The 25,991-nt window shown below is 43.9% G+C and overlaps 1 protein-coding gene across 1 annotated transcript in view; it reads right to left on the reverse strand.

The window, feature by feature from the left end:
* The window catches only part of LOC135202185 (protein FRG1-like), a 41,270-nt gene extending 16,367 nt beyond the window's left edge, over window positions 1-24,903 (reverse strand). Inside the window, exons 1-3 of the mRNA XM_064231440.1 lie at window positions 24,799-24,903; window positions 22,910-23,086; window positions 2,470-2,566 (exon numbers count right to left, since the gene is read on the reverse strand). Coding sequence (XP_064087510.1) covers window positions 2,470-2,566; window positions 22,910-23,086; window positions 24,799-24,903 — 379 coding nt within the window. The remainder of the gene's footprint in view (window positions 1-2,469; window positions 2,567-22,909; window positions 23,087-24,798) is intronic.
* Between the last annotated feature and the right edge of the window lie 1,088 nt (window positions 24,904-25,991).

Raw genomic sequence — 25,991 nt, forward strand, 5'->3', positions numbered from 1 at the left:
TGTTTGAACACCGAGCTCAACATAGCCCTACAGCCTCTAATAGTTGAGGGCGACAGTTTCCTAGTGTTCTTCAGATAGAGAAGGAAGTCAGCTATTTCACTCACTGAGGTCTCGGAAGAAGAGACTTTAGCCTGTCTGCACTTTGCAATAGCTTCCACAGCTCTGCACGAAAAGCCTTTTGCTCTAACAAGATTCCTGACAGTTTGAAGCCTGTCAGGGTCAGAGCGGACAACCCTTGATGATACCGATGAAAATGTGGTTGTTTGAGCAATAACTTCTTTTGAGATAGGAGCCTCAGAAAGTCTATTAACATCTGAAGAAGGTACAGAAACCATTCCTTCCTAGACCAGAATGGGGTTACTAGGGTCAGGTAAACATTCTGATAAGACCTGGCTTTGTTCACAACCTCCCTATCATTTCAAAGGGAGGGAGTGTGTTGACATCTAGCCCTGTCCAGTCCAATAGCATCAAGTCGACTGACCAAGCTAGGGGATCTGGGACTGGAGAGAAAAATAGCTGAAGACAGTTGTTCTTGGAAGTGGTGAAGAGGTCTACCAATGGCTTTCCCCAGAGTTTCCAAAGATCGAGGCAAACTTATCCGCCAGAACGTTCATTCTTCCCTGAACGAAACGAGGGATGAGGACGACTTGATTCATCTCTGACCACAGAAGAAGGTCCCTTGCTGTCAAGAAGAGAGTGGAGTGTGTCCTCCATTGTTTCCAAATGTAGATCAAGGCTGTGAAATTGTCTGAATGCACCATAATTACTCTGCCTGACACTAAATGAACAAACTCCTGAAAGCCCATGCTATGTCTGAAGCGTCTGAGTAAAACTGTAGGCCAGGGTGCAGAGGATGAAGTGAGTCCTTCAAGTCTTTCTCTCAAAAGCCACCAAACAAGGTCTTCTTTGATTTTGCTGGTAATCAGAAAAATCGTTGAATCTGGTTGAGTTTTCCTGCACCAGTTCGCCTTCAGGAAGAACTGCAATGTTCTCATGTGAAACCTTCCCAACTTCAGAAACTGTTCCACTGATAATAGATTCCCCAGCAGACTCAGCCATTACACTGCGGAACAAGACGAACAGGCGAGGATCTCCTGAACTGTTAGGAGGCATGACTCCACTCTCTTGGGGGAGAGAAAAACCCAAAAAGCTTGAGAGCTCAAAGTCATCCCCAAATAGAGAATACTCTGAGACAGGATCAAGTGTGATTTCTGTACATTTATCATCAAGCCCAACAACTGCATCAGGCTGAGAGTCCTCCTCAAGTCCTTTGCACACTGGCTTTCCAAAGAGTCATCGAGATAAAGCAACACATTTATTTCAAAAAGGTGAAGCCACTTCCCTAGAGGCTAAAACTTGTGTGAACACTCGAGGTGCCATCGATAACCCGAAGCACAGCTCCCGAAACTGAAAAACCTTGTTCTGGAAGAAGCGCAGGTACTTCCTGGAGTCCAGATGGATAGGGACATGGAAGTATGCATCCTGCATGTCCAGGGGCACCATCCAGTCCCCAGGGCGAGTGAAGAGCTGGTAAAACTGAATGCATAATTTCCATATTGAACTTTGTCTTCAGAACATAAAAATTCAGAGCACTGAAGCATGCTTGAGGACATGCACCTTACTCTATACATTTGGTATAGATTTCAATACTAAAGTCTTTAGTTCCATCCTCTAATCCTTTGCACTGCCAAGTCCTACTCCTGCATGGGTCCTTATTACCTAGTACTATTTGTAAAGTGAACCAGTATTACAAACTGGACATCATGCCCAGTCCAGTCACTTCAGTTTACCTAGTATATGTCATGGCTATCTCTTCAGATGGTCCTCTTTTCTTACATCCTACCACTAAGAAGCCACTCTCACTCCAATGGCTGAGAATGATCTTAGTTTCCCTAATTAAAAAGAAAATGCAGACCCCAATCTTTCCCTAAGTTGCATGACATATGGAAGGTGGGCACTTTTGGCTTTCATCAAAAAAAATCTATCAGTAGGAAGAAACCCTTCAAGCCAGCCCTATGATAGTTAAGAATATTAACTCATGGATAGGTTAAACTATTTATGTATAATAAAGAATACAATAATAACAATATGAAAATCAATATCTTTAGACCCCATTCCCTAGTTATTGTGATATAAGAGTTAAAAGGGCAACTTACACTATCATGTGCCTCTGCCACCTGTATCAGTGTTTCACCTTATGTCACAACCCACATTGTTAAGATCCATGGGTCTGCTATTCTCTCATTTATGGAATTATACTTCAAGAATGAATATTTGTCACTTGCGCAGGCTTATGCATGGGGGCTTTAAAATCTAGAAAATTTTAAGTTGAAGAGGCCTGCCATCTCAGTCCTTGCAAGCATTCCTTTTTCATGGGGTACCTAGTCAGACTCGTAAAAAACCAAAATCAAAGGACTTTCCTATCACAGTATAAGTCAAAGGAAATCTTAAATAATATTTTTTTTTTACCTTGATCATGAGGTGCTCCAGCAGTAAAAAGTCCATTGTCTAATGCTCTTACATACATTGGTTTGTCTCCAAGTTGGATTGCAATTGATCCAGTAATCTGTTCACAAAACAAAAAGAATGCTGCATGACTGAAATATATAGCATAAAACAAAAAGAATGCTGCATAACTGAAATACATAGCTGTGGCCAAATAAAATATTCTTAACTTGAATAAACAACTTGGAAAAAAAGATAAATAAGTTTGTATTTAACTCATTTTTTACCTTACAACATAGCATAAGGGAATTACAAAAAGTATAACTACTAAAGATATTACAAATACTGAAGTAGTAATTCTGATTAACTTCTAAACCTATCATGATTTTTTGCATTTCCTTCAGTGAATAAAAAGTAAAATACGAAGATCCTTCATACATATCTACCAGGTTTTGACAGGATTTTTATTTCCTTTTGCATTATGTAAATTTATTTATAATTTGCTAAGCAACTGGAGTGTAGGGTGGGGGAATGGTTACATAAAGTCATTTCATAACAAAAAAATGAGTTAAAATTTTTTTATGTACTTAGTGTTAATACTACTATGGTCACTGACACTGTGACAGTTAACTGATGAGCACAATGTACCTAAGGTACTCAGCAGTTTATTTTATTGTTTTACTATAAAAAAAATATATATCCATCTTCGAAACATATCCTCTTATGTTACCACTGATTTTTTTTTTTTTTGCATGCATTTGTCTGGCATCTACTTAAAAAAAAAAAAAAAATACTACTGGGACCATCTGTAAGTATGATATTGGGTCATGAATACAGAAAAATAAAGAATAATAAAAGTAACATGGCTTATTGCAAAGAAGATGCAACTTCATATGAGATGTTATAAACTACCTGAATCCGCACGTAACTTAACAGCTTGGTTAAGTTCTCGAGACTACCTTATTAGTCTAAGCAGAATTTAGTCTTGCCTGGCCTAAGAATATGTGCAAGTTTACTTTAGATTACAATTCTAAGTTTATTAAGTCTACAAATTTATAAAGATCTTTTTAATGCTATCTTATCAGTATTAATAGTATGTATTCCTATCATTTGGATCTATCAAAACTTGTTTAAGGTTTTGCTTCCCTACAAAGGAATCATATTCAACTACTGTACATGGATTCCTTTGTTATGTCCAAAGGCATTATGTATACTGTAAACATTTGTCTAGAAAACAGAACTGTTTATATATACTTTAACCCCCTGAAGTACGTTTTTATATTTTTAATTGAAACTAAATTTAGAAATTTATTCAAATAATTTGTTTACAGAGTCTGTATAATGTTTGAAAAATCTATCAGCTAAGTCCTGGGCTTACCCTTTAATTGTAGTTACACCCATCTATAGAAATATTACCTAACTACAAATTTATGAACCAATGACTCCAAAATTCGTAGTCGTTTGTATCTTATAAGAAAAGGCTGAATGTTTTATATAGTACGTACTAGTATAAAGTACATAAAAAGCAAAATTCCTTACTCATACATTTTAGTTAAAAATTTACTTCAATATCAACATCTTCGAATGATCATACTTGGTGTGTCCATGATAGTGGTAAAAGACCTCAGTGAGAACTCTAGGATATCTCGACATCAAATACAATATTGTTACTGTTTAAAGGATTTTGACGTAGGAAAAATCTATTTCTGGGTGATTGGCTCGTGTCGCCCTATGAAAGGATCCTTAATATCATTCTTTCTAGGCAAAATTAATCTAAAATTACCAGAGAAAAACAAAATTAAGAAAATGTCAGTAAAACTGACTCGCTCACTCTATAAAAGAAGTGTCGGTATGAGAATAGGGGCGAGTGGGATCACTACCACGAGACATTCACCATTTAGACCTTCCAATCAAAATCCCCACTAGAGAGAGCTGATACTAACGGGTGATGCGGCCGCTACTACTACTACTAGGGACGCCACGGACAGCAGCACCCCTAGCGGTCATCCTTAATCTATGAACATCTTGTCCTGCAGGGAGGGCAAACAAATACAGGGTGGGTTTCATAGGGCGACACGAGCCAATCACCCAGAAATAGATTTTTCCTACGTCAAAATCCTTTTTCTGGGCTCAGCTCGTGTCGGCCTATGAAAGAGTACCAGAGAAACAGACAAGATGGGAAAAAGGACAAATGAAAATCAGTTGTAAAAAAGAGGGATATAATATAAGTGAATCAGGTATATTACAGAATACAAACTAAGTACTTAAAGCTAACTTATTCTAAACAATGATATAAAAAGAAAGCCAATAATATAAAGTACTTAAAATTAACTTATATTAAACATAGTAATATACAATAATGCAATGCAATGTAACAAAATAGATTCACTTAAATAAGGTATTTACATAATATACACACATTGTGTCCTACCCTAGCTATAAAAATAAGGGTAGGTACACTGAAGTACATTATAAGTACATAGTGTGGATGTCCCTAGCAAAAAAATAAGGACAATCCACCAATATGATCTCAGCGGCTAAGCTAGAGTATCCGAGTAGCATGCGATAGGGTGAGGCATGTTTGGACGATGTAGGTAGAAAGGAGACCCTGGATCTATACTATGACTACTATACAGTATCAGGAGAAACAATGTTTTCCCGCTGCTACTGCAGAAAATTTTAAAGATTCCAAGGACTTTAGGTAGTGACGTTTAAAGACTGTCGGAGATTTCCATCCAGTATACTTTTTAAGATCCTCGAAGTTCATATGTTGAAAGTAGTTAATTGAGGTGGCTACTCCCCTGATGTCATGTCTTTTGGAAATGAATCAGGATTGGCTTGTTTAATGAAGTAAAGGATCTGTTGTCTAATTCCTTTTACTGATAAAGTACCACCTTTTTCTCTCATGAAGAGAGAAACCTGAGGATCTTGAGGATGTGCGAGATAGAAAGGCTCTTAAAGTTAAAGTTGATACTGGGCAGAGAGAAGGATCTTGTGGAAGTTGGGATGACTTTCCAAGGAGCCCACCTTGCAAGAGGATCCTCATTTTTAGCCAAAAAACTTCTACGATCCGGAGCAAAGCAGAACTTCTCCTGAGGGGAGGAATTCACATGACCCCGCATCTCTGGATAGAGCCGACAGTTCTGAATTCTAGCTCCTGAAGCTAGGCTTAATAAGAATAACGTCTTTCTAAGAAGCATTATGAATGTACAAGACGAGTGTCAGTATCTGATGCTAGTTTGAGGACATCATTTAAGAACCATGAGACTGCAGTAGGCCTTTGAGAAGGTCTAAGTCTAGCACAGGCTTTAGGGATAGACGTAAAAGTAAGATTCAGTTAGGTCTATCTGGAAACCCAACTGGAAGATCTTCTTCAAAGCCGATTTATGAGTAGTAATAGTGCTAGCTACTAAAACCTTTTTCAAACAAGGATCTGAAAAAGGATATAGCTAAGTTAACTGTCATGGTTGTAGTGTTTGATTCTTTCAGGAAGGATGCTACTTTTTTTAACAGCTGAGTCATATTGTCTAATAGTTGACTCTCTCTTATCTGATTCTAGGAAGAGGATGTTTTGTGGATCAATGTTAGCATCTTTGTTAGCCGCAAACTTCATGAAGTCCATAAAGTTAGGGTCTGAAGAATTCCTGAGGAAGCGAACACAGTCCTCATTTGTACTGATTGTGACAGCTTGGGATTGGGAATCCATTGAGGTCGAGACCCAATTCCAGAAGCAGAGGAATACCAGTTGCTCTTGGGCCAGTCTGGAGCAATCAGGGCTACTAGTCCCTTGAAGTCCTCAGCTTGCTCAAGACTTTCAAGAGAAGATTCACTGGAGGAAAGACATAAATTTTTCTCCACTGATTCCATCTAACGACAGGGCGTCCGTGGCATAAGCCAGAGGTCCAGGTTGGGGGCCACATAGCAAGGGAGCTTGTGGTTTGCTTGTGAAGCGAAGAGATCTACTTGGAGACCTGGGACTCTCCGGCATATCCACTGGAATGACCTGTCGTCCAGGGACCATTCTGATTCCAGAGGGACCGACCGGGACAAACGCGTCTGCTATCGACATTTCTTACCCCCGCCAGGTGAGTGGCGGACAGATGCCATTGTGTTTGTCTGCTAGTGCAAAGATGGCTATCATGACATGGTTTCACATGTTTGGATTTGGACCCTCCTCTGTTTGATGCAATGAACTACCACTGCACTGTCCAAAACTAGTCTTAGATGAGACTTTTTCGGAGGGGGAAGAAGTCTCTTCAGGGTAAGAAATACTGCCATTTGCTTCCAAGACGTTTATGTGGAGCTGGCGGAACTGAACTGACCAAGTCCCCTGAACTTGTTTGAATTGAGGATACCCCCCCACCCGGACAGGGAGGCATCCGTGTGAATGGTTAACACTGGAAGGGGATATTGAAGGAGTACTAGTTTGGCCAGGTTCTTCACTTTTGTCCATGGACGGAGTTGATTGCGAAGGATCTGTGGAAATTACTGACAACTTGTTCTCGAGATTTGGCGTTTGCTCTCGATCGCCAAACTTGGTTTATAATCTTTCAGCCTTGCTTTCAGGAGGATGTCTGTCACTGAGGCAAACTGAAGAGAAACCTAGGATTCTTTTCCTGGCTTCTCCTTGATGTTTGTTTGCATTTGAGAAATTGTTTCACAGACTTGGCTATTTCTTTCCGTTTGACCACTGGAATTGACAGATTGTGGGAAGACAAATCCCATTGGATTCCTAGCCACTGAAAACGAGACTCTGGAGTAAGTCTGGATTTCATTTTGTTTATCTGGAACCCCAGATGTTCCAGAAATTGAACTACCTTTTTCGTGGCTTTGAGACATTCCTCGACTGTTGGTGCCCAGATCAACCAATCCCCTGAGTTCTCAATTGTTGCACCACCACTTCTGCAATTTTCGTGAATACCCTGGGGGCTACATTCAGACCGAAGGGCATCACTTTGAATGAGAAATGTCTGATTTCCTAGTTTGAATCCTAGGAATGGGCGGAAGTGCCTGGCTATAGGGATATGATAGTATGGCGTCTGTAAGATCGATGGAGCATGTGACGGCTCCACGAGGAAGTAAGGTCCTTACCTGCGAGATGGTAAGCATTTTGAACTTGTCGCAACGAATGAAAGAGTTTAGCCTTGACAAGTCTAAGATTACCCTTCTTTTTGTTGAGCCTTTCTTTGGCACGCTGAATAAGCGACCTTGAAATTTTAGATGCTTGACTCTCGCAATAGCTCCTTTCTGAAGGAGTTCGCTCGCATAATCTGTCAATTTCCTTTGAAGGTTCCTGATAAAAATGATTGATTGGAGGGGGATCTTTGATCCAACTCCAACCCAATCCCTTGGACACTATGCTCTGCCCGATTGCTGAACCCCCACCTGTGACGGAAGAGGAACAGCCTCCCTCCTACCTGGGGAGCCTACTGTTGTTGGGCGGGTTGACCTCCACGCCCTCCTCTGAACTGCCTACCCCTTGTCGCTCTTCCTGTGCCACGCTGGCGAAAGTGGCCTCTCGCTCTGCTACCTCTCGACTATACCTATTAAAGGGAGGGTAAGCCTGACCTTCATACATAGGGTTGAAGGCCGGCGAGAGTGCGTAGGAGGTCGAGGGTTGCGACTGAGGAGACAACATGAGGATGGGTTGGGTCTGTTTTGAGGTTGAAGGTTGTCCCTGTTTGGGTAACTGGGACGGCCTGAAGAAACGAACTGCTGTTGCTGCTGATGTTTTTGGTAAGGCTGGAACCTTTTACCAGACTTCTTTAGTTTTCTTACTAGCAGCGGGGGCGGATTCTTGTTTCCTCTTAGAGGAGATACCCCACCTAGCTCTAAGGCTCTGGTTGAGCCTAGCAGCCTCATGGTGCACCTCATTCACGCGGACTCTGGGAAGAGGTCCGCCCCCCACATGCTGGAAGGCCAGGAGTCTATTAGGTTCATGCCTAATATGCATTCCTGCAGAACGTGCTTTCGGCAGTTCCTCCTAGCTTGGAAGAAGTCGAAAGCATCCGTCTGAACTGTTTGAAGCTGAGACTTGGCCAGAATCTTAGAGGTTCTGTGCCATACGATAGAGCAGCCATCTCAGTGATAATTAGAGAATTTGAGGGATCTTCCAAACCTAGTTTCGAGCGTCGAACTCTGCCTGATCAAGGTATCAGGCAGCCTTGGAAGCTTTTCGCCAAACTGTCCATTGCACAGTCCGGTTTGAGCTTACCAAGCGTGAAAGTGGCAGCAAGTTCTCCCACAATTCTCCGAAGGCTGGAAAGAGCGGAGAAGTAGAATCCGCTTCCCTCAGCTGTGGCATGGGCTCATCCTTGAGACTGCCTGAAGAGTCGCTTCCACTATTTTTGGTAGCGAACGGAGAGAAAGCCTCCTCCTCCGTCGCAAAAATAGTGAAAGGACTCTTGAAAGCCTGGAGCTTAGTGTTGGTACACTCCCAGTCCTCAAGGCAGTGAACCCATTCCCGCTGAGCGTGCTCTCTACTATAAAGCACGTTCTCTCTGGAGATCTTGTCCTCCCTAGTGAGGGCGCCACGGTCAGCCTAGCATATCCAATGAAAGGCTGAGTCAATCCCGGAGGATAAAACTCGAAGTCCTCAATCCTTCGAGTTCCACACTCCGGGACAGAGATCATACCGTCCTTGAATGGAGCGTAAGCGGCCACTCTCCACGGGTTATCCATGGAGAAGGCTGGTAGCGACTCATAAGGAGGTAGCTGGAGAATGCCAGCACCTCTACTGGGGAGACTGAATGAGGAGCCTGAGCAAGCCCAGCTACTCGGTCCTCATTCTCTCTACTCTGTTAGAGAGATCTTGGATGGACTGGCCCGACTGACTAAGGGTGCTCGCAGCTGTGCAAACATCTATTCGAACTTGGTTCCGAGGGCGGAGACCTGCGAGGCCTACCATCTCTCCTACCTGTTGCATCACCACTGCTGAGAAGGCAGTGGGATCAAAGGTGCTCGGTCCCGTCTACTCCCAACCGGCGTTGCCGGAGTGGATGCGGTGGAGGCCGGAGAAGGCATTGGCTCAGCAGGAGCGCGAGCCTTCTCCTTAGAAGCCTTGCTTCTAGAGCTCTTGGAGTATGAAGAGCTCGGCTTAGCCTTCACCGCCGTCAGCATTAGGAAGTCGAAGACTTCTTAACTGAAGAAGACGATGACGACTTTTTAGAAGTCGTCTTATGGAGGGTCTTCTGTTCTCTCTGTCCCTTCACCTTTGGGGGTACAGAGAGAGCGGGAGAGCGGGCAGGGATCTCAGATCCCGTAAAGCCTTGGAAAGAAGCAGTAGAAGAAGGGACAGGAGAAGATCCAGGAGCGCCCAAGGAAAGACCTTGGCGCCCCGACACACCTACCTCAACCAACAACAAATCCTCCGCACCTACCGCCATAGGCTCAATATTTAGGTCCAAGGTTGCGACGTCTGGGACCGGCTCTTGCGTGGCCACGGCCCCCCCCGAACGACTGCTGCACCTCTTGCTGGATGGAGGCGATGAGAGGGGCTGCAGCAGAGATAGGGTCAACGTATCCTGTTTGATTTGCCGCCGGGGAAGATCTGGACGGCCAGCTTCTTATCCAAGATGTATGGCTGGCCCTTGGCTTTGGCGTTCTTCCCGAAGCCGCCCACCCAAGCCTTCAGGGTTGCTAGGGCGACTTCCCTCACACCGGCAGCCTGAAAGAGAAGGCGAAATGAAGCTTCTAGTGGCGGGGACGGGGTTTAACAAGCTTATGACTAAGTGTTGTTAGTAATACGATAAAGAAGTCTAAAATCGACTTACCCCCCCCACCAGCTGACTGACAAGGTCATAACAGATGGATGCAGGCTTCCAGGTGCCAGACGATCATGGCGTTGTGAGTCGTAGCACACGCGGCGTGAGTCCTGCACTCATCGTGGGCGCAGGGGTCGTACAGAGTCGCATTGCACCCTAGGACCTGACAGTTGGTAGCCTGTAAGTGGAAAGATACATAAGCATCAGGAGAACACTTACAGCCTAACAATTGCTCCGCTGCACGGCCGGAGCGAGAAAAAAGTTAGATTAAACCAGAGCCCGTCCATAATACGTGTGGTAACAAGATGGGTTGGAGTTTGTCCAAGGCTACGCCGGAGACAAGAGAAAGAATCCACCAGGTGTGGTGGTTGTGAGAGATGAAACCACGACGGAAAACGACGAGATGTATACACACAGTTATATAAATACTAAAATTCATCGTAAAACTTAGGGTATATCCTTATATATAACGAAATAAATATTCAGTCTCTTTTCCCCGTTCTACTAGAGAGTGCCGGGTAAGAAGCAAGCTCTCCTACGGTTAGCGGGGAAAAAATGGGAAGGATATAGTAGGCAAGCAATAGACCACTAGTAGTGACACCCCGCGCTGGCGGAGCCAGACGAACTATAAACCAAAGGTGCCCCCAGCCTGCGGCGGGAAGGCTCCGTTCGTTATTAGTAGTAGGGGGAAAGGTGGGGACTGAGCAATGGGGGGGGGGTTTCCCGGCGTAACGCGGCGGGAGAGAGAGAGGGGGGGGTGGCCTACTCCTCCCCGTGCCCAACAACTACCCGCTCGGTGACCCGGTACCCGAAACAAGTGGTCGCCCTATACCCCAGCTGGGAAGAAAAACCAACCCCTGGCCTCCTCAGAGAAGGAGGGAGGAAGGCTACTGAGGTTGTCATGGCAACCAAGGGGTCCCCCAGACCCCTCCCTATACCTGGTAGGGAGGGAAGGGGAAGGGTAAAAGGTGCGATGGAACACGTGACCGCAAGTGGCCTAAGCCGCGATAGCAACACAACCGTGGAGGGCCACGTGAAACCAGGCTGTACCAATACATGGACATGCACCTAGGCTAGCCTAACACCCTAAATAGAACTAAAATTACATCGTAAAAGGTGAAAAGACACTTTTAGTAAAAGAAAAAGAAGCCCAGGAGGAGGCAAACTGTTCCGAGGAACAGTAGACTACTCGGAGCCAGCGATAGCCGATGAAGAGCAAGAGCCGGGATGCTGGGCCAGAAACACAGAATAGCCCTAAATACCAAACTAAGAGAAATGGTAAACGGGCTAACCTAGCTAAAAGGCGATGTAAAAAACGATGAACGTGATAAAGTAAGCCCATAAGTACAAGAAGTCCCAGTATGGAAGACCGGGAATTCTTAACATGAGGCAGCATGGCGCCGCCACGAGTCGACCGGGAAACCGTATATGACCTATTAGAAGGAAAATACTGGTCCCTGTAAGACTAAAATACGGTAAAATACTACTTATGAGGCACTTAACTTAGCCGATGCGATGGCAGCACGTTCCATGATAGATAAGGAGGTAAATCCAAAGATATACAGCACAAGTGAAAAAATGCGTACAACGCGTACTGTCTAATAATTAAGGATGACCGCTAGGGGCGCTGCTGTCCGTGGTCGTCCCTAGTAGTAGTAGTAGTAGCGGCCGCATCACACCGTTAGATCAGCTCTCTCTAGTGGGGATTTTGATTGGAAGGTCTAAATGGTGAATGTCTCGTGGTAGTGATCCCACTCGCCCCTATTCTCATACCGACACTTCTTTTATAGAGTGAGCGAGTCAGTTTTACTGACATTTTCTTAATTTTGTTTTTCTCTGGTAATTTTAGATTAATTTTGCCTAGAAAGAATGATATTAAGGATCCTTTCATAGGGCGACACGAGCTGAGCCCAGAAAATAATAGTAGTAAGTTAACAACACAGTCAACCCCCAAATTCTCAAGATTTGCAGACCCACTATTCACAGATTTTTCTTTGGACCATATCTGCCCATTATTAGCAGGAAATTCACCAATTCACAGGTTTTTCCGACAATAAATATTCACTAATTAGTGTATTTTGATGTTATTTTCATGACTAAATACATTTCTGGTTTCGACCTGTGTCGGCTGGTGAAATGTTCCTGTAGCACACATTTCTAGGTATAAATAGATGCTAAATATACCAGAGAAAAAAGCTATATGGAATGCTGGAGTTACTACCTCCAGCTCGCTCACCCATATAGGGTGTCGGTATAGCACAAGGGCGAGAGGAAGCCACTATCACAGATACTTTACCAATTAGAAGTCTCCTCTCAAAACCCCTCTCTAGATAGGTGCCGTTACAACGTCTACCTTCCGCTCGCTACTACTACTACTTCTGCCCGAAACCTACATTCCTGATTTAGCACTTCTCGTGTTCGCACGCGCTGTTTTTCGCTGTCCCCAGGAAGTGATTTTTGGCGAAGCATGTTTTCTCAAGAGCTCCAAGCTTCTTCATCTAAGTTGAGTATTCCATTTATCGTTTTTGAATCTTGTGGGGGCACGATGCATCCAATTTTGGCCCTTTATTTAAGTCCTTTTGTTCTCATGAACCAGGTATGACGCTCTTTCGATACGCCATTTTGGGTGCATGACTCGTGGCGTGCGTGATTATTTCAGTTTTTATCTCGTGATGTATTTTGCCCACCATTTAGCACTTCACTATTTAGGCTACTGTTTTTGTATTCTTTTTCTTTATTCTCGCTCCTGTCGATTTCTGGAGCCTTATTTTTACGGGTTTTATCCTTACGTCCTTGGCCTATTATAGGGCCCATCTCGCTCCTGACGTATTCTGAGGCCTTCCCTTTTTACGATTATCTTACGTTTTTAGCCTTTTGGGGCACCTTTTCATTATCCTCAGCCCCTCAGGAGCGTGTTAGTTCCCCTTCATGCGTACGGTTTTATGCTTCATACGTTATGCGCAAGTATTGTGTTTTTTGGCATGCTAGCTAGCCTAGCAGTACGCCAGTTATTGTTGGGAGAGGAAGATTCCTCTCTCTTTCGCGGTACTCATGCATGTATATTTTTAGTGTAGTTTTCGATTATGGTCAGTAATGCACTTGATTATATGCACTTTTGTGATAAACTATTCAAATAATTGTTTTACTTTTGACGAGGTTGGAAGTTTTTCGCGATGTCCTTCCCTGGCCTATCCGACCAGACCTAGGCTAGGTTTTGGAGGGTAGGCCAAGCGGTCTTGTATATCCCTCCACCCTTGCCTGTGCCCCCTTTTACCGCCACCCGACCAGGCAGATATGTTTGCTTGGAGGGTGGTCCAGGACAGAGAGTCTCTCTTGTCATGCTTGTAGGGCCTAGACCTATCGTACCTGACCAGATCGGAAGATTTGATTTTGGTGGGTTGAGTTAGGTTCTATCTGTCCTCTTCATGACGTCCTTTTTGGGGCCATACTAGCCTACCTGACCGGATCTGTACCGATCTCGGAGGGTTAGACTGGGATCTTCTCCCCCCCCCAACCTTTTCGCAGTTCTTTCAGTAATTCCTCATCAATTATTTTATGAATTGTCTTGTTGAGTGTAGCCTGGGCCATTGCCCCCTTTAGGGTGTCAGTTGGCCTACCATCTTCTGCCCCCTTTAGTGGTAGGCTAGTTTACAGCTCCCGAGAGGTGGTTTGTCACTGATCGGTTGCTGTGGCCAGGCGATCACAACTTGTCCACTCTCCTCCAGACACTGCCCTCCCGCCCCTGTCCCGGACTCATTCCGGCGCTTTCTAGTTAGCTCGCTGCCCAAGTAATCCTACCGATGAACGACAGCTAGAGCGTAGAGCTTAATCCAGGAGATTAGTCGGAGGAGATTGGGTGATTAGTAGATTATGTAATCTCTATTGGTATGTCTCCGGGCCTGTGTGTTCTCTGGTGAGGTGGGGTCTACCATCACACTCGCCAGTAGGCTATATGTCGGATTGTACATACCACTGTTCTGCCGCTCTATTTTCCGTACTCCTCTATGTTATTGCTGCTTCCCCACTCCAGTGGGGGCCGGAACTGGGCTTAGAGCTGCATTTCTAATTGACTTGGAACTGCTTCTCTTCTCCGGTGCGATCAGACTCAGGCCTAGGTTTTACCTATTTTCCCTGTTCTGCTCGTATCAGCCCAACCCCGCCGGTTTTAGCTATTGTGATAACGAGATTATGGATTCCGGAGTAGGTGGAGACATTCAGAGATTAATGTTAAGAAAATGTTTTATGTAGCCTCTGTTGGTATGTCTCCGGGCCTGTATTTATTCCGGCAAAGTGTGGTCTACCATCACACACGCCAGAAGGTATACACCGGAGTTTTACGTACCGTTGTTCCTGCTGCTCTGTTTTCCATCTTCTATGTTATCGCTGCTCCCCACTCCGGTGGGGGCGGAAATGGGCTCAGAGAATGCACCTACAATTGGTTAGGTTTCGCTACTCTACTCCGATGCGATCAGACTCAGGCTTAGGTTTTGCCTTATTCCCGTTCTGCTCGTATCAGGCCCTCTCCGCTGGTTATAGCTTTGATGATCCCAAGTATGGATTCCGGAGCAGGCGGAGACATCCAGAGCTTTATTAATAACAAGTAAGTTGAAGATTATACTCGAAATTGCCTTTAGCTGGTTAAATATCTAGTTGAAGTGTACTCATACCACCAGAATTAACTCCAGCAGTATTATCTGACGATACTCATTTATCTTTTCAACTTACAGATGGTCCGATGCCAGGAGTCGGGTTGTCCGGCCGTCCTGTACAAGCCGTATGGGCATGAGGTTTGCCGGTCTCATGCTAACTGCGTCATCCACTTGGAGAGACATGCGGTCTGGCACCTGGAAGCCTGCACGATGTGTTACGACCTAGTTAGGATCGTAACAGATGAGTCGGTAGGTAGCATACTCGCCTCATTGTGACCCTGAATTTTATGTTACAGATTTAGTTTGGGAAAATTCCCCGGCATTGGGGAACCTAATTTGGTTATTTCTTACTGGTTGATCTGGCGCTCAAGACCTCCTCGATGTCAGCCCTTAAGGCCTGGGTAGGGGGGTTTGGTAGGAACGTGGGAGCCGGCAAACCCTACGTGCTGTCGGAGGAGTTATGCTCCCTCCTCTACCCCAACGCCCCAGTTTCGGCAGCAGTACCGGCGGGAGTAGCGGCTCCCATCATTGAGCATATCCGCCAGGAGACCCAAGCCCCCCAGGAGGACCAAGAGGGCTTGTGTGACGTTGTGACAGACGAGGTGGCGGCCATCAGCCTGAACCGAGAGCCTATGGCCACCGAGGAACACGACGTAGGTAGGGAGGTAAGTGAGGCAGGTAGTCGTGGGACTAGTCTTCCTTTCAGTCCAACTCCTTCTTCTCCTCCTTCCTTTCAGGGCTTCCCCTGTGAAGTCCACTTCCACTTGGAATAGGTTGGGCTCGGTAATCCCCAAGGTAAAAACCTTGAAGACGAAGTACCTGCTGAAGGCGGGTAAACCAGCCAAGCCTTCTCCGGCAGACTCCGCCAGGTCGTCATCGGCTCCCAAGTCTTCGACTTCCTTGGCTAGAGCTACTCCCCCACCCACGGGGTCGAGAGCTAAGTCTTCCAAAGTCAGACCGGCAGAGTCTGGCTTCGACCAAGAGGCTTTCGCTAATCTTCTCATGCGGAAGATGAGCAAAGTAGTGGACTCGAGACTCGAATTGATGTCCACTCAACTCGCCTCAGGTCTAGAAACATCGGGTCAGTCCATCATGTCTCTGACCCAGAGGTTACAGGCCCACGAGAAATTAGTGACCGGATTCCTCCACTCCGGAAACACACCACAGTCCTTTGCGGTGCTGGAGGCGTCCAAGCTTCTGCCATTCGAGAACAGCAACCCGTGGCGGTTGGCTCTGCATGCCCCGTTTTCAGAGGGCAAGCTTACAATTGAAGGTTGCGGAACCCGACCCATGGAAGACTATGAGTTCTTCCTGTCGGGCCTACAATTCCCCTTCCCGGACTACGCTAGACTAGCCGAGGAAGCGTTGATCAGGGTAGACAAGGTCCCGAAAGAGACGGTTATTTACCCTAGGGATCAGGCTCAGTCGGCATGGGTCCGCACCCTCACGGAATGGGAGTGTGTCAACACCAAGTTGACACCCCACAAAGGTTGCTATACCATGTTTGTAGCGCCGGAGGACATTCTGACTCCTTGCAAGTCAAAGATTGCAGAATTGACACTGCAAGCCGGAATGGAAGACAAACCTATGCCTCAGCTAAAAGAGACGGAGGCTACCTCTTTGCTCTTTCCCGGAGACCTAGAGTGTTGGGCTGGCGCTCCGGCAACGTTCACGGTGGGCAAACTCGACCCAGAGTGTGCCTCCACACAATTCAGTGAACGTTTGCCTAGAATTCCGGACCCCATGGTTAAGGCAGAATTCGAAGCAAGATGCAGGCTGAGCAGGTCAATTAACTCAGTCACCACTGCAGAGTTGATGGCTACGGTCTTTGCAGATGAGCCTCTATTCCGGGTCCTGACAAAGTCGCTATTACAGGCCTTTCAGTCAGACCTGTATGATTTTATAGTGGCTAGACGAGCCTGCAGGAAGCATGTCTTTGCTAATGCTTCCATCAGGCATGAGCTGAACAGGCTCATAAAGGCGTCGATCTGGGGTGCCAACCTCTTTCCTGAGGACATGGTTAACAGCGTCCTCAGCGAGGCGGCTAGAGCTAACCAGAACCTTTGTGTCCGTTGGGGACTTCCCTTCAAGAGGAAGTTTGAGACCCCCGGACCACAATCGAAAGGTAGGAAAAGGCCTAGGAAGTATCAGCCTTTCCAGACCTCTCAGTCTCAGACAGTAGTGCAAGCAGTTCCTGTCTCCCAGATCAACAAGCCTTCGACATCTAAGGCGCAGCCACAACAACAGTTTGTTCTGCTGCAGAGTCAACCGACTCAACAGCCTTCGAGTTCGGCCGCCCTTGTAACTTCCCCAGCTTTCAACGCCTCCTTTGAATCACAAGGGGCGTTTCGAGGCTTTAACAGGCACGCAAGGAGTAGCAGAACCAGAGGTGCCTTCCGACAGAGAGGTGGCTCTAGAGGCAGAGGCTTCAGAGGAGGCAGGGGAAGTAAGACCTCAACCAGTCAATGAGGCTCTGCAGGTGGGCGGGAGACTGTACCTCTCCCGGGACCATTAGACCTTCAGTTCGTGGGCCCACAGTATTGTATCGAAAGGTTTGGGGTGGAAATGGAAGAAAGGGCCTCCTCCACCAGTCAGTTTTCGTCAGATTCCAACGACAGACCTTCTAGACTATGCCAAAGACCTTCTCCAAAAGAAGGCAATAAAGAAAGTCAGTCACCTGAAATTTCAAGGACGACTGTTCAGTGTACCAAAGAAGGACTCGGACAAACGAAGAGTGATTCTGGACCTGTCCCGTCTCAACTCATACATTCAATGCGACAAGTTCCGCATGCTGATCGTCTCGCAGGTGCGGACCTTACTTCACCGTGGGGTCGTCACCACCTCTATCGATCTTACAGACGCTTACTATCATGTACCGATAGCAAGAAACTTCTCTCCATACCTAGGCTTCAAACTAGGAAAACAAGCTTGCTCGTTCAGAGTCATGCCATTCGGGCTCAACATAGTGCCCAGAATATTCACCAAGCTAGGAGAGACAGTAGTTCAAGAACTAAGAGCTCAAGGGGTAATGTTAGTAGCTTACCTAGACGACTGCCTCATTTGGGCAACCAACAACGAGGAATGTCGCAAGGCAACAGCCAAAGTAATAGAATTCCTGGAATACCTGGGTTTCCAGATAAACAAATTAAATTCCCGTCTCATTCCGGCGTCCCGCTTTCAATGGTTGGGAATTCAATGGGACCTAACCACACACAAACTACCTCTCCCGCCAAAGAAGTGCAGAGAGATAGCGAAAGCTACAAAACAATTCCTCAAGAACAAACAGGCTTCTCGTCGTACCCAAGAGAGAATTCTAGGTTCTCTCCAGTTTGCCTCAATAACAGATGTTCTGTTGAAAGCCAGACTGAAGGATATCAATCGGGTTTGGCGGAAAAGAGCCAACAACAAGTTCAGAGACAAAATCTCCTTGATTCCGCCGATATTAAAGAAAAGACTTCGTCCATGGACGGAAGTCCGGAGTCTCTCCAAATCAGTACCACTACAATTTCCCCCGCCATCTCTGATAGTCAACATGGACGCCTCTCTGAGTGGTTGGGGGGGGCTACCCCCATTACAAGAAGGTTCAAGGAACGTGGTCGAAAACATTCCGCCAGTTCCACATCAACGTCCTAGAGGCAACGGCCATTTTTCTGACCTTGAAACGACTAGCTCCAGTCAAGATCATTCATGTAAGACTAGTCTCGGACAGCGCAGTGATAGTTCATCACATAAACAGAAGGGGCTCCAAGTCGAGCAAAATAAATCATGTAATAATTGCGATATTTTCGTTGGCAACAAAAAATCATTGGCACCTGTCAGCTACTCACCTGGCAGGAGTACGGAATGTCATTGCAGACTCACTATCCAGAACAACTCCGCTGGAGTCGGAGTGGTCCTTGGACACAAAATCATTCCATTGGATTTGCCAACAAATCCCGGGCCTTCAGGTAGACCTTCGCCACGGAGTCCAATCAAACAAACTTCCGGTTATGTGGCTCCCAATCTGGATCCTCCAGCTCACACCACAGATGCGATGTCCATAGACTGGAACAATTGGCAGAAGATTTACACATTTCCGCCAATAAACCTCTTGATGAAAGTTCTGCGCAAACTCAGATCTTTCAGAGGACAGGTGGCATTGGTAGCACCCAACTGGCCGAAGAGCAATTGGTTTCCTCTTCTAATAGAGTTGAATCTCCGTCCCAGACGGATTCCCAACCCAAAACTGACTCAAATAGTACAAACTCGGACATTGTAAGCTTCCTCAAGAATTCTGAATGCCCTAACTTTATGGACTTCATGAAGTTTGCAGCACAGAAGGATGCTAGTATTGACCCACTAAACATTCTGTTCGTGGAGTCAGACAAAAGAAAATCAACACTCAGGCAGTATGATTCAGCAGTAAGGAAGTTAGCCAACTTTCTAAAAGAATCAGATGTCCAGAAGATGACTATGAATCTGGCGATTTCATTTTTTAGAACTCTGTTCAAAAAAGGCCTAGCTGCTAGTACCATTACTACGACTAAATCTGCCTTGAGGAAGATATTTCAGTTTGGCTTTAATATTGATTTGACAGATTCATACTTCTCGTCTATCCCTCGAGCATGTGCTCGTCTGAGACCGGTGGACCGTCCTCACACGGTCTCCTGGTTTTTAAACGATGTACTCAGGTTGGCTTCAGATACTGATAATGAATCATGCTCATATATAACCCTTCTCAGGAAAACATTATTTTTAATGAGTCTGGCCTCAGGCGCCAGAATATCTGAATTGTCAGCTCTCTCTAGAGAACCAAATCATATTGAATTCCTCCCGTCAGGAGAAGTTCTGCTCTCCCCAGATCAGAAATTCCTAGCAAAGAATGAAGACCCACAAAATAGGTGGTCTTCATGGAAGATTGTACCTCTCCCACAGGACCCATCATTATGTCCTATCGTTACATTAAAATCTTATCTGGGCAGAACTTCTGAAAGGTCTTCAGGTCCTCTTTTATTAGAGAAAAAGGTGGAACCATTTCCTTGAAGGGAATCAGACATCAAATTCTTTATTTTATTAAACAAGCCAATCCAGATTTAGTCCCTCATGTCCATGATATCCGAGCAGTGGCTACCTCAGTTAATTATTTTCATAATATAAACTTCGAGGATCTTAAAAAATATAAGGGTTGAAAATCCCCGACAGTATTTAAACGCCACTATCTGAAGAATTTAAAGGCCCTTACATATTCGGCAGTGGCTGCAGGGAGCATTGTCTCCCCTGATATGGCCTAGTTTTTGTAACTCTATAATTGTATTCTATTATTTTGCTATTATTTTCTCCTTTTGATACTCACTCTCACCTACCTGCCTCGCTTGTTATTTCCTGCCTTTCTGCCTTATGTCCCAGTCTGGATTGCTCATCAACCCACTCCTGGACATGTACATAGTTCATAATTATTTGTTTTTTATGTTCATTACCTGTTGTTTGTCCCAGGATAGTATAGATTTAGTCATATTTGATACTTTTTACCATTTGTAACTTGCTATTCTTACATTGCTTATTAAAACATAATTTTAAGAAAATTTTTATTTTTCCTTATATATCTATAAAATTTTGTGATTTACCAAGCTTGTATGGCCAATTCTCTGATACTATTTCACCAGCCGACACAGGTCGAACCCAGAAAAGGGATTTTGATGAAGGAAAAATCTATTTCTGGGGGAAGACCTGTGTTGCCCGGTGAACCCATCCCTCTCTTCTCCTGGTCCCCCGCCCTTTAGGTGGCCCAAGCTTGGGTGCGGAAGGTAGACATTGTAACGGCACCTATCTAGAGAGGGGTTTTGAAAGGAGACTTCTAATTGGCAAAGTATCTGTGGTAGTGGCTTCCACTTGCCCTTGTGCTACAGCGACACCCTATATGGGTGAGCGAGCTGGAGGTAGTAACTCCAGCATTCCATATAGCTTTTTTCTCTGGTATATTTAGCATCTATTTATACCTAGAAATGTGTGCTACAGGAACATTTCACCGGGCGACACAGGTCTTCCCCCAGAAATAGATTTTTCCTTTGTCAAAATCCCTTTTTTATGGTGCAAAAAGGATTGACCAATTTTCAAATATTAATATATTGATTAATACTGTATTACATAGTAAGTTTAATAAGATTAAATGACATCAAATACGTAACAAAAATAATAAGTCTCTCTCTCTATCTCTCTCTCAGAGATGTATGTTTTTGTATAATAAATAAATGATTTAAAAATTTTCAAATATTATTTGCAGGGGATGTGTACCAGACTCCCCCCCCCCCCCCCCCCCCCACCCCCCCCCCCCCGCCCCCCCCCCCCCCCAGAATGTTTAGAATCCACAAATAGCTGGAATCCCTACAAAAATGCTGAAAACTGCCTATTTTGATAGGTAAAACTCAAGAAAAACCCACTAAAAATTTTAAAGTACCTGGTTTTTTTTAATAGCTTTATCACAAAAAGTGCATTTTATGATGAAATTGGTTTAAAAAACCAGGAATTTCTGGATATTTCTCAATATAAAAATACCGCAAATAGGCGAATTTCCCGCAAATAATGGGTAGATATGGTCCAGAGAGAAATCCACGAATCCGGAGAACGTTAATACGGGGAGCCCCACTGTATTAAATGTAAACAGCAATAACATCAATTCATTAAGGAGAATGCTATAGAGAATCAATAAGATTTTAGTTTATAAATTACTAAAATATTTAAGAATGAAGGAAAATCCATTCTACCCTGCATCTTTCTTTTTAGATCCAGGTACTAAGCTGAGGTCCAGAGTTGTCAATTATGTCAAGTAATGTGACAGGAGGGGGGAGCATGTTGCTGACTAATGTTCATGTAATTTCTCTCTCTCTCTCTCTCTCTCTCTCTCTCTCTCTCTCTCTCTCTTATGAGATGAGAGAATTTTTATGGTACATGTATGTGTAATATGTTTATTAATATCTTCAATTAATAATAATATAACTCTAATTACAACATTCATATGTGACAGTATTCTTTAAAAAATATACGTAATAAACTCCATTTAGCTCTTTTAAATAAGGGTAACTCTCTCTCTCTCTCTCTCTCTCTCTCTCTCTCTCTCTCTCTCTCTCTCTCTCTCTCTCTCTCACAAGAAACATATGTCATAGTAGTAACTCTCTCTTTCTGTTTTGGCTGGAAGTGTTAAATGTGTATGTATTCATCTTTAAGGGTACTACTACATTTTATGATCAAAATAATAATTTACAGGACTAATTTTCAAATAATACTAAGTTTAATGAGATTAAATTAATGACAATAAAATCTCTCTCTCTCTCTCTCTCTCTCTCTCTCTCTCTCTCTCTCTCTCTCTCTCTCTCGTATGCTTGAATTGGCAGGGGGAAGGACTGTTGCCCATAGAAGTTAATTTTAATATTTTTGATATTGTAAGGGACTATTCTCTCTCTCTCTCTCTCTCTCTCTCTCTCTCTCGTATGTTTGAATTGGCAGGGGGAAGAACTCTTGCCCATAGAACTTAATTTTAATATTTTTGATATTGTAAGGAACTATTCTCTCTCTCTCTCTCTCTCTCTCTCTCTCTCTCTCTCTCTCTCTCTCTCTCTCTCTCTCTCTCTCTCTCTCTCTCTCTCTCTGTTATTGGCTGTATGCATATATTTTTCATGGTAAAATATTTAAGATGACTGAAATTATATTAATAATATAATCTCAAAAATTAATACAGTAATAGGATAGTAATTTCAGGTATATTTGAAGATGGAGGTCCACTGTAAACCTAAAATTAAGACCACAACTCAATTTCCTGTCCATATGGACTATGGTTACAAGTTTTTGTTCATAACAATGTAATTCCAGGATGGCAGTTAATGGCAACTAATGTATAATGCTATCTGAATAGGTTTCTTATCGCTATAACCCAAGATAAAGACATGATTTAACAATGTCAATTTTCAATAAATACATTACGGGTACTTGACGATGGTACATATGAACAAGAGTAGAAAATTATTTTGCAATAAATGTACAGTGTTTAGTTAATCTATGCAAAAATCCTTCATGATTTACCTGACGGAATGATGTTGCATGCCACCAACCTCCATGATCAATTGTGTCTTCACTTATATTTTTGCTGCTGCTGCTGTTGCTGCTGCTACCCTCATCACCAGCTTTCCTTTTCTTTGACTTATGTTTCTTGTGTGAGCTGTAACAGAAACAAAGCACAAAATACTCTTGCAAGAAAACCTATCAGCTTTCACAAAAAAAAAAAAAAATCACTGGAAAAGTGTTGAATTATGAGATAAACAAACTCCTGAAAACATGTAATGATGAACATGTACATAGTGATATAAATACAACTAAAACTTAGTACAGCAGCTGTACAGTTTTACATGACTATGATGCTTGACACTAAATTGACATTACCTGAAGAGAATACATTGGAATAGTTTAAGAGATCAGTGGCTTCTAGAACCTTTAAAGGATAAATAGACAACTATAACTGCAAAAGCTGTCAAAAAGAGCCCAAGATAGTATCTTAAGACCAACACTATTTACTACATGCACAAACTACTATTATAGATTATGAGAAAATAGCTTAACATTAACTAAGTAAATATAAATAGTAGAGGTACAAATAGTAAAAACAGTGAGGAACTTGAGAGTACTATTTAATGAACATGATATCACAGGAAATTCTGCTTCTAAAAAAAGTTTAAAAACTACAAAAATTATATAAATGTTTGCACATACCACAACTAAGCTAGACTTTTGGAAGAGCCTCTGTGATGGTGTACCAAACTACTAAAATGTTCTATGCAAGCAGTTAAATTTACAACAAAAAAAAATGATATTGTTATGTTACAATAAAGTTTCATACATACTTACCTGGCAGATATATACATAGCTAAGACTCCGTCGTCCCCGACAGAAATTCAAATTTCGCGCCACTCGCTACAGGTAGGTCAGGTGATCTACCGGCCTGCCCTGGGTGGCAGGACTAGGAACCATCCCCGTTTTCTATCATATTTTCTCTCTTCCACCTGTCTCCTGCGGGGAGGCTGGGTGGGCCTTTAATTGTATATATCTGCCAGGTAAGTATGTATGAAACTTTATTGTAACATAACAATATCATTTTCATACAATCAACTTACCTGTCAGATATATACATAGCTGATTGGCACCCTTCGGTGGAGGGTAAGAGACAGCTTCTATATGGAATAGACAGGTAAACAACATATGTTGTAGGTATAAATAAAACCTTGGTTCCTACCTGATAGGTGGTAGACTTCGTGGGTGTTTGCCCAGTAGTCTGCATCACCTCAAGAAACTTTAGCGAGATATATGATCTATGGCCAAGAGTTCTTGGGGTGGGTCTGCCGATGGGTCTTATCCGCTTACTCGGCAGAGCCTAAAAGGACTTTGTCAATGGTGCTGATCCACTTATATGACAATACACCTTATGAAGGAGCACAACCATCCCGACCACCTGATCCTAACCAGATGTTAGAACTAAGGATTGTTACGAGTTATCCCCGAACTCGTCACAACAACACCGTAAACTCAAAACCACTACGACACACACATAATTTTCCAAAAACAAAAAAAAAAAAAATTATACTCAACTAATTGGATATGACAAGAATTCTCTTACTGAACAACATAGACGGCCGCCCGTGCGAGCCTAAGTCCTCCATTGTTCGCAAGAGACTCTCGACCATATCCAAAAAGAAGAAAAGTATATACATTTAAGGATTGGTTGGTGTCGGCTCCCGTACCCAGAATCGTATCCGCCGATACAAAAGGACCTAGAGAAAAACACTTCTCATATGTCACACGCACGTCTTTCAAGTAATGAGATGCAAATACTGAGTTTGCATCTCCAAAATGTCGTTATCTATGATGTTTTTAAGCAACATATTCTTATGAAACGAGAGAGACGTCGCTATAGCTCTCACTTCATGAGCTTTTACTCTCACAGTTGTAACTGTTTCGTCAGACAGGCGGTTATGAGCGTCTGTAATGACGTTTCTTACAAAGAATGCCAGCGCATTCTTGGACATTAGTCTTGTGGGGTCTTTTACCGCGCACCAAAGACCTTGTCTAGAGCCTCCCATCTGATGCTTTCTCTGAAGGTAGAACTTCAGAGCTCTAACAGGGCATAGAGACCTCTCTGCTTCTCTGCCTACGAGACTCGACAGTCCTTTGACTTCGAATGACTTAGGCCAGGGATTCGTGGGATTCTCGTTTTTTCTCGCTAAAAACAGGGTCTTAACGAGCAAATAGCCGAGTCTCCCTTGAATCCTACTTTATCCTGCAGAGCATGTAATTCACTAATTCTCTTTGCCGTAGCTAAAGATAATAATTATAGGCAAGTTGTTCATTTTTTGGTTATGTTCTTCTAAACGATGCCAGATGAGGAGGTTCGAATCTTCCGATGACAGATACTTGAGGACTACGTTCTAGGTTCCAGTTCGAGTACTGGTTCCTTAGACTTTGAAGTCTCAAAAGACCTTATGAGATCGTGGAGATCTTTATTATTTGCCAGATCTAATCCTCTGTTCCTGAATACAGCCGAGAGCATACTTCTGTATCCCTTTATTGTGGATACGGCTAGATGAGATTTTTCTCTCAGGAATAGCAGGAAATCAGCAATTTCCGCTATAGAGGTAGTGGAGGAGGACAACTTCTTGGATCTACACCACCTTCTAAATACCTCCCACTTCGATTGGTATACTTTCGTAGTGGAGGTTCTGCGTGCTCTCGCGATCGCGCTTGCCACTTCGCGAGAAAAGCCTCTCGCTCTGACAAGTCTTTCGATAGTCGAAGGCAGTCAGAGCGAGAGCAGGGAGGTTTTTTGATGGTAACCTCTTGAAGTGTGGTTGTCTGAGAAGATCCGTCCTTCTTGGTAGGGATCTTGGAAAGTCTACGATCCACTCTACCACCTCCGTGAACCATTCCTGGGCCGGCCAAAAGGGGGCTATTAACGTCATCCTCGTCTCCTTTGACGCCACAAACTTTTTCATTAGTAACCCCAGGATTTTGAATGGGGGAAAAGCATAAACGTCTACTCGAGACCAATTTAGCAGGAAGGCGTTTACCATAAGTGCTCTTGGATCTTCCACGACCGAGCAAAACACTGGGAGCCTTT

Source organism: Macrobrachium nipponense, chromosome 30 (assembly GCF_015104395.2).
Source record: "Macrobrachium nipponense isolate FS-2020 chromosome 30, ASM1510439v2, whole genome shotgun sequence".
Taxonomy (NCBI): domain Eukaryota; kingdom Metazoa; phylum Arthropoda; class Malacostraca; order Decapoda; family Palaemonidae; genus Macrobrachium; species Macrobrachium nipponense.